The sequence below is a fragment of the Argentina silus genome, assembly GCF_951799395.1.
Source record: "Argentina silus genome assembly, chromosome: 7".
Classification (NCBI taxonomy): Eukaryota; Metazoa; Chordata; class Actinopteri; order Argentiniformes; family Argentinidae; genus Argentina; species Argentina silus.
In genome coordinates, this window is record NC_139661.1 from 20,863,244 (window position 1) to 20,882,541 (window position 19,298).

General features: G+C 43.8%; 2 protein-coding genes across 4 annotated transcripts in view; both read left to right on the forward strand.

Annotated features, from left to right (window-relative positions):
- The window catches only part of ercc8 (excision repair cross-complementation group 8), a 12,745-nt gene extending 9,736 nt beyond the window's left edge, over positions 1-3,009 (forward strand). For both annotated transcript variants that reach the window (XM_083673886.1, XM_083673887.1), the window contains 2 exons: positions 1,478-1,573; positions 1,876-3,009. In XM_083673886.1, the coding sequence (XP_083530012.1) occupies positions 1,478-1,573; positions 1,876-1,938 (159 nt within the window). In that variant the 3' untranslated portion in view covers positions 1,939-3,009. The remainder of the gene's footprint in view (positions 1-1,477; positions 1,574-1,875) is intronic.
- Positions 3,010-3,365: 356 nt separating this feature from the next.
- Positions 3,366-13,423, forward strand: elovl7a (ELOVL fatty acid elongase 7a). 2 transcript variants are annotated; one of them, XM_083673433.1, is made up of 8 exons: positions 3,366-3,577; positions 7,422-7,510; positions 7,928-8,118; positions 10,534-10,614; positions 11,023-11,079; positions 11,206-11,311; positions 11,729-11,865; positions 12,046-13,423. In XM_083673433.1, exons 2-8 carry the CDS (start codon positions 7,447-7,449, stop codon positions 12,316-12,318), a joined length of 909 nt encoding a protein of 302 aa, XP_083529559.1. In that variant the 5' UTR covers positions 3,366-3,577; positions 7,422-7,446; the 3' UTR covers positions 12,319-13,423. The 2 variants fall into 2 exon arrangements, with proteins under 2 accessions (XP_083529559.1, XP_083529558.1); XM_083673432.1 differs by lacking the exon at positions 3,366-3,577 and adding an exon at positions 3,946-4,126.
- Positions 13,424-19,298: the final 5,875 nt, after the last annotated feature.

Consider the following 19,298-nt stretch of genomic DNA (forward strand, 5'->3'; position numbering starts at 1 on the left):
CTGTCTGTCTGTCTGTCTGTCTGTCTGTCTGTCTGTGTCCGTCCGTCCGTCCGACTGACCAACCCTGTAGTGAGTCTGTAGTCTTTTGCAGTGGGTCACTAACTTCTCCCTGTATAAGTTACATATTAAAGTCAACAAACGTCCACCTCTTATGAAATCATCTGCAATGTTGTCACAGGTGTAGGCTATGCAAACACACCATAATCATAAAAGCTGCTGATTAGAGGCCCCACGTCTGTCCTCACCTCTCCCTCAACGATGGGGTGTCACTGTTATAGAGAAGTTCTGTGGAGAGTTCACTCACACTGACCTTTACGAAGTAGAGAAATGATAGTTTCAGATTGTGGTAAACAAAGGGAAAGTGTCATCCTACGCTGTGTGTGTGTGTGTGTGTGTGTGTGTGTGTGTGTGTGTGTGTGTTTTCTCATGGAACAATGTCTCAGTGTTATGAATTCCCCTGTGCTCATCACAACCCTGACCTACATACCTGTCCAAGTTGTATTTATCTTAGGTGATTGTTATGGTATTTTGCAGATCCACCTTCGCTTGCTTCTTTGAGAATGCAGCCAAGCCACTTGTCACGAGGGAAGGCTTATGGCAAAGATGGAATGTACTTTGCCTATTTATTTATTTTTTGCATTTGATTGCTTCAAGGAATGCCACAAAATGTGTCAGTGGCTACGTTTACATGCACATGAGTAACCCTGGTTAAGAGCATCCCTGACACAAGCCGTAACATACCTAAATACCGAGCCCGCCAGTATTCCTGTCTACGTGACCTCATTCGCCAACCCAACTACGCCCGTTAAATACGATGCAGCTGTCTCACACCTGTACGAGGGAGAAGATGCTCGTCTTCGCTGACCTGGGTTTTCTTCTTCGCATTATTGCAGGCCAGTTTGTTAGTGACAGACTATTAATAAGTAATATAATATATAATATAATATATGCCATTTAGCTGATGCTTTTACCCAAAGCGACTTACATTGCAGTGAGTGCATCCATTTCAGTATATATGGTCCCAGCGGGAATCGAACCCACAACCTAAGCGTTGTTAGCGCCATTCTCTACCCACTGAGTAATCGGGGTAAAATCGGGGTATTGATATGCATATTAACATGGTCAGTGTTTATTTCCACTGTTTTGGACTATGTTGCTCATGTGATGTTGTTTTGTCCTTTGTAATGACTTCCTGGTACCTAGTCCTGACCCACTTTCCTCTCCTCTCCTCTCCTCTCCACTCCTCTCCTCTCCTCTCCTCTCCTCTCCTACCTCTCCTCTCTCCTCTCCTACCTCTCCTCTCTCCTCTCCTCATCTCTCCTCTCCTCTCCTCTCCTCTCCTCTCCTCTCCTCTCTCCTACCTCTCCTCTCTCCTCATCTCATCTCTCCTCTCCTCTCCTCTCCTCTCCTCTCTCCTACCTCTCCTCTCTCCTCTCCTCATCTCTCCTCTCCTCTCCTCTCCTCTCTGCGTGTTCAGGAGCTGTACAGCGGAGGTAAAGACTGCAACATCCTCGCCTGGGTCCCTGTTCTCCGACCGCCTGACATTGAGGAAGAAGGGACAGCTGATAAAAAGGTAGGAGGGCTTACAATAGCAATGTGTAGATGTGTGGGTATAGATATTTTGGGTATAGATGTGTGGGTATAGATATTTGGGTATAGATGTGTGGGTATTGATGTGTGGGTATAGATATTTGGGTATAGATGTGTGGGTATTGATGTGTGGGTATAGATATTTGGGTATAGATGTGTGGGTATAGATGTGTGGGTATAGATGTGTGGGTATAGATATTTGGGTATAGATGTTTGCCTCGCAGTGTTTCTGTTCCTGCTGTGTGTGGCTGTTGTTATTTGTTGTTTGTTGTTTGTCCACCACAGGGAGCAGGCCAGTCTACTGTGAACCCTGCCTTTGAAGACGCATGGAGCAGTGACGATGACTGAGGACTCTCTCTGTACTGTACTGTAGTGTGTGTGTGTGTGTGTGTGTGTGTGTGTGTGTGTGTGTGTGTGTGTGTGTGTGTGTGTGTGTGTGTGTGTGTGTGTGCGTCTGCTAGCTACTGAAGAACACTATTCTAAAACTATTCAAGTACAACTGTCACAATTCTGTAGTTGGAGAATGTACAGTACCTTGAATGTCAGCTGTGACAACTGACATGGCCATGAGGAATTCTCTTTTTTTTTTTTAAATAATTATAATAATTTAAAAAATACATAATAATATCTTTTTTATATGAAATAATAATGGACATACTATTTCCAGTCTAAATGTGTTCATTTGTAATATTGATTCAGAAACATCTATAATACACACACACACACACACACACACACACACACACACACACACACACACACACACGTCTCTCTCACTCACGTCTCTCTCACTCTTTGTCTCTCACTCACTCTCCCCGTTCATTTGCATAGTTTGTTGTCAAAGGCTTAGTTTAAACCAGCTCTTCATTGTTATTGTTAGGGTTGAAATCACACTCCCAGTCCGGAAAGGCACATTCATGTTTACATAGGAATACCTGTAGGAATCTACGTGTGCAGAACCTACACACACACACACACACAATGTCAATCTTAATGTAGATATGACTGACATATCATGCTGTCCAAATGTTTTTTTATTTATTTTGATGTTATTTCTCATGCATATCATTCCACTGTGATTGAAAAACACACTCGATTCAGACTCGCATTTTGTTGAAAATGTTTGGAAAGTGTGAAACCTTTTTGTATGTATATTAGATATGTAGGTTCATTTGAAAAGTTCCTATTATTCCTATTATAAAAGTTCCTATTCTTACATTATATCAATCATATGATATCAGTTGTGTGACAACTTCATGCTCTCTCCTCAGTTTTAGAGGTAAATAGTGTATTAGTGTCTCTCATCTCCAAAGGCCTTCTGTTATTAACTTAAGATAAGATCTTACTTCAACCAGGTTGTCTGTGCCAAAAATGTGTCTTGAATTGTATTTATTAACAATAAAGGGATCATGGTTACTTCCTTGGCTTCATTGTTTCTGTTAAACCTATTTACCTGTATGTATGATACACTAGGCCTGCTAATACCAGTGTGTGGAACTTATGTTTTGTTTGTATAATATCTGGGACTTTTGTGTTGCTTTACATGTTTATGGTTCTTTCTATATATCCCCTTTATATATATATATATATATATATATATATACCCTTTAACTGATTGATAAATTCATTGTATTTCGTGAGACAATTAAATGTAGGACTTGTCCAACATTTGTTTTTGTTGTTTACAGAAGAAAAAACGTTTACAGAAAAAAAGAAGAAAAAAACGTCAGGCTATCTCCTCCCTCTCCTTTCACGTCAGTGCATGAGTAAAACCTCGTCCTCAGGCTATTTCGCACAGCAAGTGTCTGGGAACTAGATTCGTGCAGGACTAGCGCAGTTGGGAGGGGATTCCCCTCAAATTGTTCAATAGAGTTTTACACACCTTTTCCAATTGCTCACGGCTGCGCCGCGGTCCAGGCGGGTGGTGGAGTAGGCTGCCCACGACGGAGAACAAGGATATATCAAACATCGACAGACAATATTGGAGGTTAGTGATGGGCATACTGTTATATTATTTTAGCCTGTGATGGCCAGTGTTATCCGATGCATATTTGGCAAGTGACGTAGTTTTACATGAGGAAAACGGTTTGTTTTATATTAATAAATCATGTTACTGCGAGGACATTTTCCCACAGTCTCTGCATCTGAAAACTGAAATTGAAATGTTTTTATACTGAGGCCTATCTTCTTCTATGGCATCCATTTTTGCACCTGTTGCGATGTCTCTTTTCTGTTATTGCTGTGGTGAACATATATTTTCCCTCGTCAGTCCTGTCTCTGAATTACATTTGAGTAGAATAGGATTACAAAAAAGAAAGTGAGAGAGAGAGAAAGTGAAATCTCTCTAGCTCAGTGATATTGGATGATTTCATCAAGTGTCCTGAACGCTGAACTTGTGGATGTTGGACGCTGAACTTGAAGAAAAGACGGAGGCTTCATTTATATGCGAGTATTGTATTTACAATGGGGGCACGCATTACGGACTGAAATTATCTGAATGTGGAAACATTATAGAAAAAAAAGAAAAAAAAAAGAGGTAATTTTACGGTCTAGTAGGCTGCTTCAATTTTTTCTATGCCAAGGTGCAATAATGTATCCGCCCATGGTGCTCCGATAGCGACCGAAACTTCGGCTCCGAGACGGTCATCGATGTGCATCAGCGCGTCTGTACGTTGTGAGACGTGTTGCGCGCCTCTTGACTATGGGGAAACCGCTTGAAATGACAGCCTTAGCAACCTGTCGGTGATGACCGCTCAATGTAGTTATTGGGGATTTAAAGAGAATATTGAGAGTAGAATTGATATTTAAATTAAAGGCTGGCATTTCTCATTTCACGTCTGCTTAGGCCTTTAAGGGTCTTAATAAATAATTAAGCAAATTGAAATCTGACTCTCTATAACTGTGTTAATCTCGTCTATAGCTTGTCTATAGCTCTTCTGTACTGTGTGTGTTTGTTGTTGTGTGGACCACGGAAAGAGTAGCTGCTGTAGTAGCACAAGCCAATGGGGATCCTAATAAAATAAAATAAAATAAAATAAACACCTCGGGTCAGCTGTTAACTTTGTGTTGGTTCTTTACAGCGTCATAAAACGGTCCCGTTTGTGTTCTAGCTGTGATACTGTGATACGTAGTAGTGCGTTTAGTAGGGAGTTGAATGTTGAATCGTAAATGCTGAAGTGAATAATATCACGGCAACGGCCTTAACTAGTCTGTTAAGACACACCTATGCCGATGTGTTAAGGTGTGTCAATATTACAGCGTACTGGTTGCCTGTGCAGAATTGAAATGGGCATGTCAAAGCAAGTGTGTGTGTGTGTGTGTGTGTGTGTGTGTGTGTGTGTGTGTACATACTATGAGCACATCTCGACCAATGGCATCAGTGACTCAGATTTAGGATTAAGTGTTTGTGAAAGCATGGAGTCAGGTGAACACACCTTGTTGGTCAAAGGGGAAACCTTTAACAGTACCATGTGTACGTCCAGCTGCCCGCTTATTGGCCTTGGCTTCTGTGTACATCTTAAAGGTTTAGTATGCGCGTTTAATCAATTTTGTTCACAGTATTTTGCCCTTAGCATACAGTAAACAACTAGAGATATATGGTTTTAACTGTTCTCGAAACGCATGATGCTTCAATATGTACCATATAGTGTAGTATACTCTGTCCAAGTTGAATTGGGGAATTTAATGTTTGTCTACTCCCTTGCATTGCCTAGTCTAGACAGTATGCTGCCCAGGAGTTGATCAGTCATTCTGGTTTCAGGGCAAAGGAGCATGTTTGAACGGGAGCTGTACTTCCCATATAACAGTTTCCTTCTGTAGCACTGAACCTGTCAGACAAGGTTGGTCCAGCTCGTTTCCTTACGGGTGAATTTGTACACCGTAACCTAAGCTTTGTCAGAGAGCAGTACATCCCATCATCTGGAACCTTCCACACAGGTATGTATGATCTCATAACTGCCGTGTAGACGAGGCTGACATTCATCCATGCTGTAGCTGGACAGAGATGGCACTCATGGAACTGAACTGGAATTGTGTATCGTAAGGGTGACTCACAATAACTGCATTCAACTTGGGTAGGTGAGACAACCACGTATCACAATCATCGCTTCATCTTCTTCAAAAATAGAAACTAGTAGCATCCACAGTGCTAGAAACTAGCGCTCTTTTCATCCAAAGGAACACATGTACAGATTGACGATAAAGTGTCACTCCTACATTGTTTGATTTTGTTAAGTTCTTACTACTAACTATACTGTGGTCTGCTTAGTGATGGTAAAGTCGGATCACGGGTTGATGCCAGTTTCCACTGTTCCCTATTGCCACAGGTTTGCCTCTCATGCCCCTTCTGTTTGCACAAATAAGATCTTGCTTTTTACTCAAGAATGTGATGATGCATTTAACTGTTTCAGAGAGTAACGGTCAGAGTAGAAGGGGGGAGGGGCAAGAATACTGGAGTCTTTATTGAATTCAAGAGGAAGTTTCCGTCTATCTAAAGGAATTTGAAATGACTGCTACTCTATGTGGTATAATAACTGTCATCTCATTCATGTGACTTTCTTAATGTGAGCTTGAAGAGCAAAAAAAATAAAAAAATCTGGCTTAGAACTGTTGTTGTTTTCAGTCAACAGGGAATATTGTGGCAGGGTGGAGGAACTCTAGCTTCCTGTATCTGTTCTGTCAGAAAATGACATTCATCTTGTTGCTATGTTCCCTCTCAAGTTGTCAGATACAGTCAAGCCTCCTTTTCTGTGAAACCTTTCTGTCTGTCGTCTTAAAACTCAACCCTAATAGAAGGCATGTGGTCAGAGGAACTACTGTACACTCCTTCATTTAGAGAGTCCATATTTAATGGGGAGAGGAAATGTTATGGTTAAGTTATCTCATGGCTATGTTCAGCATTACCTCACATAACCAAATGTTATGGTTAAGTTATCTCATGGCTATGTTCAGCATATCTGACAGTATATCAACTTGGTTGATTGCAGAATTTGTATAGTGCGTGTGTGTGCATGCGTTTGTGTGTGTGTGTGTGTGTGTGTGTGTGTGTGTGTGTGTGTGTGTGTGTGTGTGTGTGTGTGTGTGCACGCGTGTGTGTGCACGCGTGTGTGTGTGCACGCGCGTGTGTGTGTGTGCACGCGTGTGTGTGTGTGTGTGTGCACGCGTGTGTGTGTGTGTGTGTGTGCACGTGCACGCGCGTGTCTGTGTGTGTGTTCGTTCCTGTGAACGTGTGCCGCACACTGAAGTGAATGACTGCTGTCCTGCTCGGTGCATGCTGACCATAACTCTGTGAGGAGTCTCAACTGTCGTCCATTGTGCTCCAAACACTCTCCCCCTTGTCTGTCTCTCAGGGAATACAGAGGATGGCAGAAATGCTGATTTGACTTTTCACTTCTTCCACAATACAGTCTTTCAGTAGCAGTCGGCTGTTGTATATGAGCTTACAGAGTAACTTGAGTTGAACATGTTTCCTTTACTCACTGTTTGGATGTTGTACTGACCTCTGTTCCACCTAACCTATGACACAGCAAAGTGGAGCTATTGCTTTTATTCCAACTGTCGGAGCCTTTCAGATGTACTTGGATGTGCCTGGGGGTAAGGGCACCTCCTCCCTCAGATGTACTTGGATGTGCCTGGGGGTAAGGGCACGTCCTCCCTCAGATGTACTTGGATGTGCCTGGGGGTAAGGGCACCTCCTCCCTCAGATGTACTTGGATGTGCCTGGGGGTAAGGGCACCTCCTCCCTCAGATGTACTTGGATGTGCCTGGGGGTAAGGGCACGTCTTCCCTCAGTGCGGATCTTTAACGTCTGACCCCTTGCTTCCTCCCTCCAGGGCAGCTTCAGGAGATCAGGGTGAGATGGAGTTCAGTGATCTTAAGTCCAGAGCGGTACTCATGTACGATGAGTTCATCAAAAATGCAGGTGAGAAGCTGACAATTGTCAGAAATCACTCCACTAACTACAATGCCTGTACAGTTAATGTAGCCGTCCTGTAAGTGTATTGTACTAGTGATGAACTTAATGTAGTCCTTGGTGATAGCTGATCAACTGTTCCAGGTCTCTGACTGTTACTAACCAGAATCAACTTTAAGTCACCAAAACATTGATGATATTGTTGGTCTTTGATGTTGTTGGTTTACCTCAGCAGGCTGGATGTATGGTGTGGTGTACTGAGTCATGACATTATTTACTTGAAAAACTTTACTGTTCACCTTTTTTACCTTTTAAAGAGTAATTGATGAGAGTAATTTTTATTTTTTATGTTTTACTTTTTACTTCACTTGATTTAGTCTTTACTGATTACTCTTTAGTTTACTGTTTACCTTTACCATTGTCCAGACTCCAGGACCAAGGACTGGATGCTCATGTCGTCGCCGCTGCCCCAGACCATAATAATCGTGGCGTACATCTACTTCGTCACGTCGCTAGGACCACGGCTGATGGAGAACCGGAAACCCTTCCAACTAAAAGGCATTCTCATCATCTACAACTTCAGTGTTGTGGCCCTCTCCCTCTACATGGTCTACGAGGTGTGTATTAGTGTGTGTGTGTGTGTGTGTGTGTGTGTGTGTGTGTGTGTGTGTGTGTGTGCGTGCGTGCGTGCGTGCGTGCGTGCGTGCGTGCGTGCGTGCGTGCGTGCGTGCGTGCGTGCGTGCGTGCGTGCGTGCGTGTGCTTGTGTACATAGTATGAGCAAATTACATCAGTGACTCAGCTGCAGGTACTTTTTTTTTCTCCCGCAATTGTGAAAGCATGGCGTCAGGTGAACACGCCTTGTTTAAGTGTTTGTGAAAGCATGGCGTCAGGTGAACACGCCTTGTTGGTCAAAAGGGGAAACCTTCATGACCTGTAAAAGTACCGTGTGGACATCCACATTACTGTGTGGCCGTGGCCGGTATGGTATCAGAGACTGTGTGTGCAACTTAAGCTCTCATGCAGATGTCACGATGGATGATTTATGTGAAACATGGCATGCCTTTGTCGTGTTTACATTCTTCATTGCATGAATGCCTCAGGATCACATGCCTCATTAATCACTTCTGAGATGATGATTATTTGACATGTGATCATGCCAGTGTCTGCAAGTGTGAAACTGGCAGTTAGCTATAGTTGACTGTTGGCATGGTTGCCAGATCTGTTCCTATTTTGTTGTACTACTTTGTTGTTGCCATGATGCTAAGCAGTTGTTGTCTGATGTCAAGAGAACAACAGCAATCTATAGTACAAGGCTGGTTCGCACAGCCCTGTTATATATATATGCCATTTAGCTGACGCTTTTATCCAAAGTGACTTACATTGCAGTGAGTGCATCCATTTCAGTATATATGGTCCCAGCGGGAATCAAACCCACAACCTAAGCGTTGTTAGCACCATGCTCTACCAACTGAGCCACAGAGGACCCTGTTGAAATGCTACTTCTTTCCTTCTTTGAGGTAACCACTCATCTACATACTATAATAATAATAATATTATTATTATAATAGTAATAATAATAATATATGCCATTTAGCTGACGCTTTTATTCAAACGACTTGCATCGCAGTGAGTGCATATGTGTCAGTAGCTGCTTAAGTGGCCCACCACACTAAGGTGCATGTCTTGTAATCCAAAGGTCCCTGGTTCGAATCCGGCCGTAGCATATTTTGCATGTCAACCATCCTTCCTGCCCTAAAATCTTCCCCCCCTGTACTAACCCTGTACTAACCCTAACCCCGAGACCTCTTCTCCCCTGTTACCCCCCTGTACTAACCCTAACCCCAAGACCTCTTCTCCCCTGTTACCCCCCTATACTAACCCTAACCCCGAGACCTCTTCTCCCCTGTTACCCCCCTATACTAACCCTAACCCTGAGACCTCTTCTCCCCTGTTACCCCCCTATACTAACCCTAACCCCGAGACCTCTTCTCCCCTGTTACCCCCCTATACTAACCCTAACCCTGAGACCTCTTCTCCCCTGTTACCCCCCTATACTAACCCTAACCCCGAGACCTCTTCTCCCCTGTTACCCCCCTGTACTAACCCTAACCCTGAGACCTCTTCTCCCCTGTTACCCCCCTGTACAAGTTCTCTCCTGCTAATAAAATATATATATTATAAAAAGTAAAAAAAAATCCTGCTGGCATTACGACTGCCAATGGCCCCTGGTGTGAGCATTGATTATTTTGTCTTATGATGACTGTTGGATAGATGATTCACTTACTTAAACAAATGTATTTGTTGTACGTCGCTTTGGATAAAGGCGTCTGCTAAATGCCATAAATGTAAAATGTAAAAATCTGTAAATATGGTCCCAGCGGGAATACAGTACAGTCACGTAGCACTAAGATCATATGCTACTTGTCTAGCCCTCTATGTGACACGATACGTGGAAGTTACGTGAATGGGTAAGCGATGCTTCCTTCCTGTTACCAACACCAATCGCACCTTTGCAGATGAGTAAAGGCTTAAAGGTAATAAAGGAAGGATGGATGCATCACAAACCCAATCTGTGCCCCAGTCTGAGTATTGGGTCAATAAACGTGCTGGGCGAGATTCCTTTCTGCTGGCTGGAGCCCAAAGTTTGTCTTTAAGACCAGGGGGTTGAAACCTGAATGGCAGGTGTATTTGAGGTGGGTGACTGACTGACTGAGCAAGCATTGTGTTGAAACTCCCTTCTAGTGCCCTGCTTTTGTGTCAAGTTTCAGTGTTATCAGCCTTTCCACTTGATTGGAATGAATGTTCTTACAATGTGAGACGTTGTGCTTGGGAGTCGCCAAGTTGCCTCTTGTTGCCTCTAACCCTTGATAGAGGGACAGAACCTACTATGTCATCCTCCTAATGATTACAGTTATGTTTTGGTGTTGGGTAATCTGATCCTAGACCTGTGGTCAAAAGCAACTTCCTCCTTCTTTGTCATAAGATATTGTGATCTTTCGAATCTCACAAATGTTTTATTCTTCCTCTGCAGTATGTGATGTCGGGGTGGGGGACGGGATACTCATTCCATTGTGACCTGGTGGACTACTCAGACAACCCACAAGCAGTCAGGGTAAGAACTTTGGAATGTTACCTGCTACAGGTGTAGGTAGCTATGAAACTACTACTATGCGGTTTCTTTCCATCCACATTCACTGGTGGATTCTTACATTGAATCTGGAATGATAACAAACTTTAAGAACAAAAGACTGCTGTTATAGAATGGTGAAAGCAGGGCATTACATTTCTATGAGTCAGACCATCTAGGTATTTACTTGTCATCCATGCAGTTTTTGATTGTCACATCTAATGGCCAAAGGGAGATTCTTTGATGGCTTGGTGAAATAGATTAGGCTTCAACATTTTGCATGTTATCTCTGATATGCAAGGCACTTAATTGTCCCAGTCTTGCCACGAATTCTCTGACTCTGTGTCTTTGTGTCTGTGTCTCTCTTTCTCTTGTTTCTCTTTCTCTTTCTAGATGGCATGGACATGCTGGCTCTACTATTTCTCCAAGTTTATTGAGATGTTGGACACAGTAAGTCTGCTTCAGCAGCTCTCTGGACAACCACATCTTGTGTGTGTGTGTGTGTGTGTTGAGTTATATTGCATCCACCTGATCTGTTAGATAGCAGGATTTAACACATGGGTGTCCTCTTCTCAGATCTTCTTTGTGCTGAGGAAGAAGAACAGCCAGGTGACGTTCCTCCATGTCTACCACCACGCCATCATGCCCTTCACCTGGTGGTTTGGGGTTCGCTTCGCTGCAGGTACTTCTACCCTTGCTCTTGCTCATCTGTACCAGTGTTGCTATCATCGAAGTACCATAGATGGCAATACATCTCCTGTATTCAGGTGTAATTACAGCAAAGCTCTACTGTTCTCTGTCATAAGAATTATAAGTGCAAGCTGTCACCGTGTGTACATTGTGGGATATTACACAGTGTCATAATTCTCAGTCGCTGGGGCGTTCAGTGGCATAGCACACTAAGGCGCATACCATGTCATCGCAAGGTCCCTGGTTCGATTCCGGCCATCGACATATCTTGCATGTCATCCCTCCTCTCTCTCTCTCACCCATCCTTCCTGTCAATCGCTACTATCTCTATCCCAATAAAGCAGAAATGCCCTAAAAACATTAATTTTTTTATTTTTTATAATTCTCGGTCGCTGATGTCCTTTCACAGGTGGCCTGGGGACGTTCCATGCCATGCTGAACAGTATGGTTCATGTCGTCATGTACACCTACTACGGCCTGTCTGTCCTGGGCCCCTCCTTCCAGAAGTACCTCTGGTGGAAGAAGCACCTCACCTCCATCCAGCTGGTACGTACTGCAGCAGTCTGTTCTAGCTTTAGCCATAGAGTTGTACCACCTGGAGAGAGGACTTGCTACCCATCCAGCTGGTACAAACAGCAGGGTGGTGTTCAGTAGACACCAAATAGGAAAACGTTTTGAAACGTTTTTACTCTTTAAGTAATTTCATGTCTTGCCCTCCCTTCTCAGATCCAGTTTGTGATTGTGACCAGCCACATCAGCCAGTATTTCTTCATGAAGGACTGCCCCTACCAGTTCCCCATCTTCATCTACATTATTGGCACCTACAGCCTGGTCTTCCTCCTCCTCTTCCTCAACTTCTGGTACCACGCCTATATCAAGGGCAAGAGGCTGCCCAAGGTCCTCCAGGCCAAGACCTGGGCCCACCCCTACGATGAGGAAGCCACCAAAGAGAAAGAAGTTACCAACGGAAATGGTTTCCACCACGACAAGGACGAGTGAAGAGTGTCCAACCAACTGGCCTTAAGGGTCACAGGGTTAGAGTGTTCAATCTCATTTGAATATCAGCCGATTCAGAAACTGAAATTAGACATGGGCAATTTAGAATGCTAGCTAGGTATACCTGATTGTCTTTCCACATTTAAAAGTCAGTGCACTATGAAATTCAGGTTTGAGTTGACACTCCAGTCCTGTGGGCTCCTGTTTCTCATCACCTCCCTTCTCTGCTACGGCAATCTCAGAGTTATGACCCAAAGCTGTACTGTACCTTTGTATGAGAGATTTTCAAATTTATATGTCCATGCTCCCCCCCTTCCACCCACCCCCCCCCCTCCCCCGGAGAGCGTAAAGCCTTAAATAAAGGAGAGAGTTTTTATTGATCCCTAGATCGGTGAAGTTAGCAGTGTGTTGTTAGTTTGGCCCAAGCTAGAGCAGCTCAGTAGTCTAGTTTTGTCCTACTCTTACTGTCCACAGCTTTCCTTACTCCAGATAGAAGTTGCCTTTGTGCACAGATCTGGGATCAGCATACCCTCTCCTAATCCTTACCTTAACCATTAGGAGGGCAAATGCAAAATGGATCCTAGATCAGCGTCTATAACTTCATCCTACTGTTGTCATCTGATATTTAGTTGGTGCTGCCCTAAATGGAAATGTTACTCGACAACATGTTTTTTTTTAAATATTTCCTGTCAGTTTACTGTTCATATGGTCTTAAAATATAATTATTTTGCACATACGATCCTTGTAGCTATCCAAATAGGCCTTTGTTTACAATTTTAAATAAATAAATAAATGTTTTTAGTAAATGCCCCTTTTAAGTTAACCCCTATAGCTTTGATTACAGGATTCCATTTTCATTGAGACGTGCTTTCAGATATTTTCTCTCATATTCTTTTTTATAAATGTATTGTAGGTATTTTTTAATGTATTGTATAACAATTGTATATTGTATGTATTAAATTGTAAACACTTTTGTATAGGCATATTCTGTAACTCCACTGAAAGTCTGAGATTCCTGAGCACGTGCACCAGTTTCCCATAGTGCACCTGTGGTGACGGAAAGCAGGAGAGCTGTTGAGCCAGTAAGCACCGATGTTTACATTTATACCTGAGTGGAGCATTCTGCTATTGATCTCTCTCTCTCTCTCTCTCTCTCTGTCTGGCGGTCTGAGGCCCTCTTGAAGCCAACTTGCTCATCTTGGTAAGACTGTGCTGATTAACCTCGCCCCGGCTCCGCTCCGAAACCACACCCAACTACCACGCACTGCAATAACCATTAGCTTTGCCTGCAGCGCTACAAATTGAGGTCATAACAAAGTTTTACGACTTCCTTCTGAAGTGGCGTTAGTAGGCTCCATCCCATGCTTATGTCAGCTGAAGGTAGGCTGTATGGCTCTGCTCCAGTAAGAACCCCAGTGTCTTGGGTGTGCAGTAGGCTGAGTTCAATACACAGTAAAGATGCAGATTTCTAAAGTATTGGCTAATAGTTAGCTCTCATTAGCTCTAATGTGAGCATGTCTGTTAGGTCGGTTACCGTTCAGTGCCTTGGTCTGAGGCCCGCCCAATCCCCTTTGTGTAGTTATGAGTGTCCTCCCAGACATGATGCCACAGGAATTCTGTGTAAAAAAAAAAAAGAAGTGTATATTTAGTATTTTTATGTGTATTGATATCAAAAAATAAATTCTGTTTATTCTGTTATTTGTGATGTTTCTTGCGTGTGTTTCAATGTCCAGGTTTTCTTTTGAAGGGGAGGATCTCGGTAGTGCGAGAGAATTCTTAAAGGTAGACTTCGCGATATGACGTCAATGGGAAAAGAGCGGGGCGATGCTACGAGAGATCATTTCAAAACGGAGACGATCAAGAAACAACTCCGGCACGCATATACGCATATCACACGTGCCGACGTCTAACAACCGTTGTTCACATCTTTACTTACTCCAAACATCTTTAGTAAAGGTTGCTGTGACTTCCTGACACGACGTCATATCCCAGAGTCTACCTTTAAGCTTATATCACTTTCTGCAGAAATCATTCACTGAGGCTCAATATTGTCTGTACAGTATTCAAGTGATTTTATGAACATGCAAAATGGTTAAATACATAACTACGTGTGACATGTGCAAACTCGCTAAAGCCGAGGCATTAGCTCCGGGAGCCAACGCAATCCTCGTGGCATAGCAACGTGTTATCACCTTGGTTACACATGTAGTTAGTTAGTGTGTGTAGTCATAGCAACATCACATGGAACAGACATTACAGTTCTTGATAAAAAGCAATTATAACACAGTCACTTCTTAGTCAAAAAAATGCCAGTGTGGACTAAGACTAGTCTTAATACTGTATGTGTCTGGGAATCCGCCCCAAAGAGTTTCAGATTTTAATTTAGGTGTCAAACACTCTGCTTGACACAGGAACAGATACAAGAACCACAACATGGCCGAACAGTGATACTGTCTGTGTCTGTATGCTCACTCTGCAACCTATCTAGTAGGAGTTTTCAGTATGAAGAAAGTTTCCGAAAGTTTTGCAGTATGCAAAATTCACCAACATTTTGTTTGTATAAAATGCCAGGATGTCAGACTAGATTTGCCTTTCCAGGTGGTATGAATTCACTTCACACTATTCAGGAAGTTCTTTATGATTTTGGTCCCACAATTCAGTGTTGCAGATAAGAGAGGCAGACAGTAGCAAAATTTAACCAATTATCATGAACAACATTGTTGAGTTACAGAATTCTCAGTATGAATGAAATGTATGTTGAAATGTGTCGCTTACTGCATACACTTTTATTAAACAGTATGGCCTAAATAGTATGTAGAATGGTTAGTATGCAGTATACAATTTTAGTGATCAGTAGGCAGTATGAGCATTTGGACACAGTGCTCTGAATGATTTTAACAGGGGACATATCTCCACTAGGTGGTGCTGTTGCACATGTCATGGCCATGGAGTGATGTACTGTAGTACAGGATGTGCAGGCATCTGTGCCAGCCCAGCATTGACACACCTGATTCAACTATTCGTGGTGTTCATACAATCAGGTAAGATAATCAAAACATCATCAGACAGGATACATGCGCGCTGATTACCATTGATGAAATTAAGCTTTAGATGATCCGATTTACAATTCTGCATAAGATAAAGTGAAGTATTATTATGAAGTAAAAAAGTAAAATATACTGCATTAGTAAAGTATTGATGTTGTTTTAGTCTGAGACATAATGTATATATGTATATGCACATGGTATTAGGAGATGTTTAGGTTATGTCCTCCACAGCAAGTTTGGATAGAAAGCCTCATCTGTCATCCTGCATAACAGTTTAGTAACAATTAGTCTATCCACTGCAGGCTAGAAATACAGCCCAGATCAAGATGATCATTAGTGGGGGATATAGAGAGAATCATTTAAATGGGACATGTGAAATGGAAGCTCTGCCTGAATTGTTATGTGTCTATTCACAAGCACAAGATGTCTCTTTGACATAAATCGTGATAATTGCATTTGAAAAATGGTTTTGAGAAATGATCTGTACTGAACATTACAAGAAACAAAACATCTGAGGACATATCCTCCTTGTCTCACAAAGTCAGACTCTCCCTTTAAATCTGGAAACCAAGCATCTATTGAGGAGTAGCAGCAGGTATGTACGGTCATCTTTTACCTCACTTTGCTCTGTCCAAATCATGCATCACACACATGCGGGGAGAAGAGCACCCTGACCTGGTGGTAAGATGGTCAACAAGCTCTCCTCTGCTCACTGAGAGGGACAGAGGGAGAGGGACAGAGGAACAGAGGGACAGAGGGACACAGGGACACAGGGACACAGGGACAGAGGGACACAGCCAAACACCCACAGGGTCATTGTTGGAGACTCATTATCTGCCATTTACATGTCCAGTAGACTACCTCTCATATTGCGCAACTGATTATAAAACAACAGTGTCATCCAATTCGATGGCGAAATGAAACCAGGCAGTTGTACCAACCTCAGAGGGCATGGATGATCCTCCCACTCCCTCCAACATAATCTGTACCAACAGGCTCTCCACCCCTCCCAGCCTTTTGCTGAGGCCATACCCGGGGCTGTCTGTGTCTGTGTCTGTGTCTGTGTCTGTGACTGTGTGTGTGTGTGTGTGTGTGTGTGTGTGTGTGTGTGTGTGTGTGTGTGTGTGTGTGTGTGTGCGTGTGCGTGTGCGTGTGTTTTTGGGGTGAGAGGACTGGTGTAACTAGGTCATAATACAGTTACAATGTGTGAAGAGGCAGGTCGGTCTGAATCTATGTAACCCAGCAGGAGAAAGCCTGGAACTACTTCAAGGCTAGATTTCAGGCTTTGTTTACTGTGGGAACGCCACTAGCAGGGCAGTATTGGAAGGTAGTACCCCTCTGACCTGGACCATTTGGGGGGAACTGAAGATCAGCTTTAAGCAACTTGATCCGACTCTTAGCACCACGGCACATTTTGCCTCATACAGTGACATAAACAGTCGTTGACATATGACACATGATGTATAGATCAGTGATCTTGCCCATATGTAGTTCAGTTTAGATCAGAGCTGCAGCAAGCTAGGTCATGCTAATCAGGATAATTGTAGACACACTCAGATTTTTTTTTTTTCGTTGACGATAATTCAGAGCTACCTGATGTTTTCAGGGACAAACTATATAATATATACAGTATATGCCATTTAGCTGACGCTTTTATCCAAAGCGACGTACATTGCAGTGAGTGCGTACATTTATCAGTATATATGGTCCCAGCAGAAATCAAACCCACAACCTTAGTGTTGTTAGCGCCATGCTCTACCAACTAAGCCACAGAGGACCAAACTATATTTCCAAACACTCAAACATTTTTAATAAATGTGCAAAAAATATCCACATTCCAACAATTGACGATTGATTGCATGGCAAATAAAGGCTCATTCAGCGGAAGTGGAGAGAAAACAAGTGCATAATTGCCTCTTTGATTTGTCCTGCTGTGACATAGTGGTGTGATAAACTATCATGTGGCTGTGCCCTGTACCACAATGTGCCCTGACAGAGGCGTCGTCACGAACCACCGAGGCAGGGGTCGGCGCACTCTGACGCAATGCCCTTCTCCCGTCACGTGTTCCAGGCGACGCTGCAGTAATCGGAGTCTGTGCGTTGCACCCAACACCTCCACCCCTGCACCCACCACCACCCCTGCACCACCACCACCACCAACACCACCCCTGCACCACCACCACCCCTGCACCCACTACCACCACCACCCCTGCACCACCACCACCACCACCACCACCACCATCACCACCACCACCACCATCACCACCACCCCTGCACCCACTACCACCACCACCCCTGCACCCACTACCACCACCACCACCACCACCACCACCATCACCACCACCACCACCCCTGCACCACCACCACCACCACCCCTGCACCACCACCACCCCTGCACCCACCACCACCACCACCATCACCACCACCACCACCCCTGCACCACCACCACCATCACCCCTGCACCCACTACCACCACCACCATCACCACCACCACCACCCCTGCACCACCACCACCAATAGCTTGATGTTTGTTCAAACCCTTCAGCATCTCCTTTCTCCAGGAGTAAGAATGTCAGAAAGGTGATTATGCAGTGTTTATTTGGCCAGAGAAGTTAATGAGAAATGTTGTGGTCCAAGAGTGCTCAGAGTCCTTCACTGCCTAACAAGGGCACTGCTCAGCAGGCTGCGTGTGTGTGTGTGTGTGTGTGTGTGTGTGTGTGTGTGTGTGTGTGTGTGTGTGTGTGTGTGTGTATGCCGCTGAGTCAGTCGACAGAGAGCAGATGGATCTGTGAACATGACCATTGATCTTTAATTTCAGATCTGATAAGGTTACCTTATTATGAAATAATAAGGTAACCTACAGTATTTGTCCCAGACTTCTTCATCACGGCTGTCCTCAGACCAGACCTCAGGAGAGTGAGTGTTGCCTGGGGGTATGTCTGGTACAGGTGGCACGGTGAGAGTCAAAGCTGTCATTTCAGCTTAGGCGCGGGACGTGAAGGGAGGGTCCTTAAATCTTAGCATTAAAAAAATGTCGCCATAAAGAACAGGAGTCATTCTCTCTCTTGTTTTATATTCTCTGAGGTACACATGTGGGCAACAGGATTCGAATCCAGGATGTCTCACACGGAGCCTAGAGGGCTGCATTGGGATTGGGTCCCGCGGGAAACCAACGCAAATCTCGCGGGAGCGGGCGGTTTGAACTTTGCTGCGGGCGGGAACGGGCGGCTAAAAAAAACACTGCGGGATCGGGGAACTTTGTAAATTATCTATCAAGCTCCACAATTATCATGTTAACATTAAATCAGATAGATTTGTATAGGACAACTAAGATATCATCAGGCAAACACTATAGCCTAGCTTCGGAAGCTCTGCTCACATTTCACGTAGGGCTTTGACGAAATAGAAGCGCTTTCCCTAACCGCGTCAAAATACATGCAGGCCAGGGAAACGAAACAAACAACCCCATGAATCTCTTTATTAATAGCCTATAAAATTACGTGTTTTCTCCTGCGGGACGGGAGAAGACACAAAATCAATGCATCTCTATTATTGTGCGGGCAGAAATTCTCAGAGTATTGCGGACACGGGCGGGAGTGGACATACACACTGCGGGAGCGGGCGGGAGTGTAACACGCGCCCTGCGGTCGCGGGCGGTGATGGTCAGAAATTCAGTGAGAGCGGGCGGGAGCGGGATGAAGAAAACAGTCCCGCGCAGGGCTCTAATGCAGCCCTCTACCATGCACCAACCTCACCAAGTCAATTTCCTGTATGTGCAAATTTACTTGGCCAAATAAAAGAATTCTAATTCTGATTCTGATTCTGATTCTGATTCTGATTCTGATTCTGATTCTGAAATGTATGCACTCACTCACTGCAATGTAAGTCGCTTTGGATAAAAGCGTCAGCTAAATGACATATTATGACAGCTGTAAA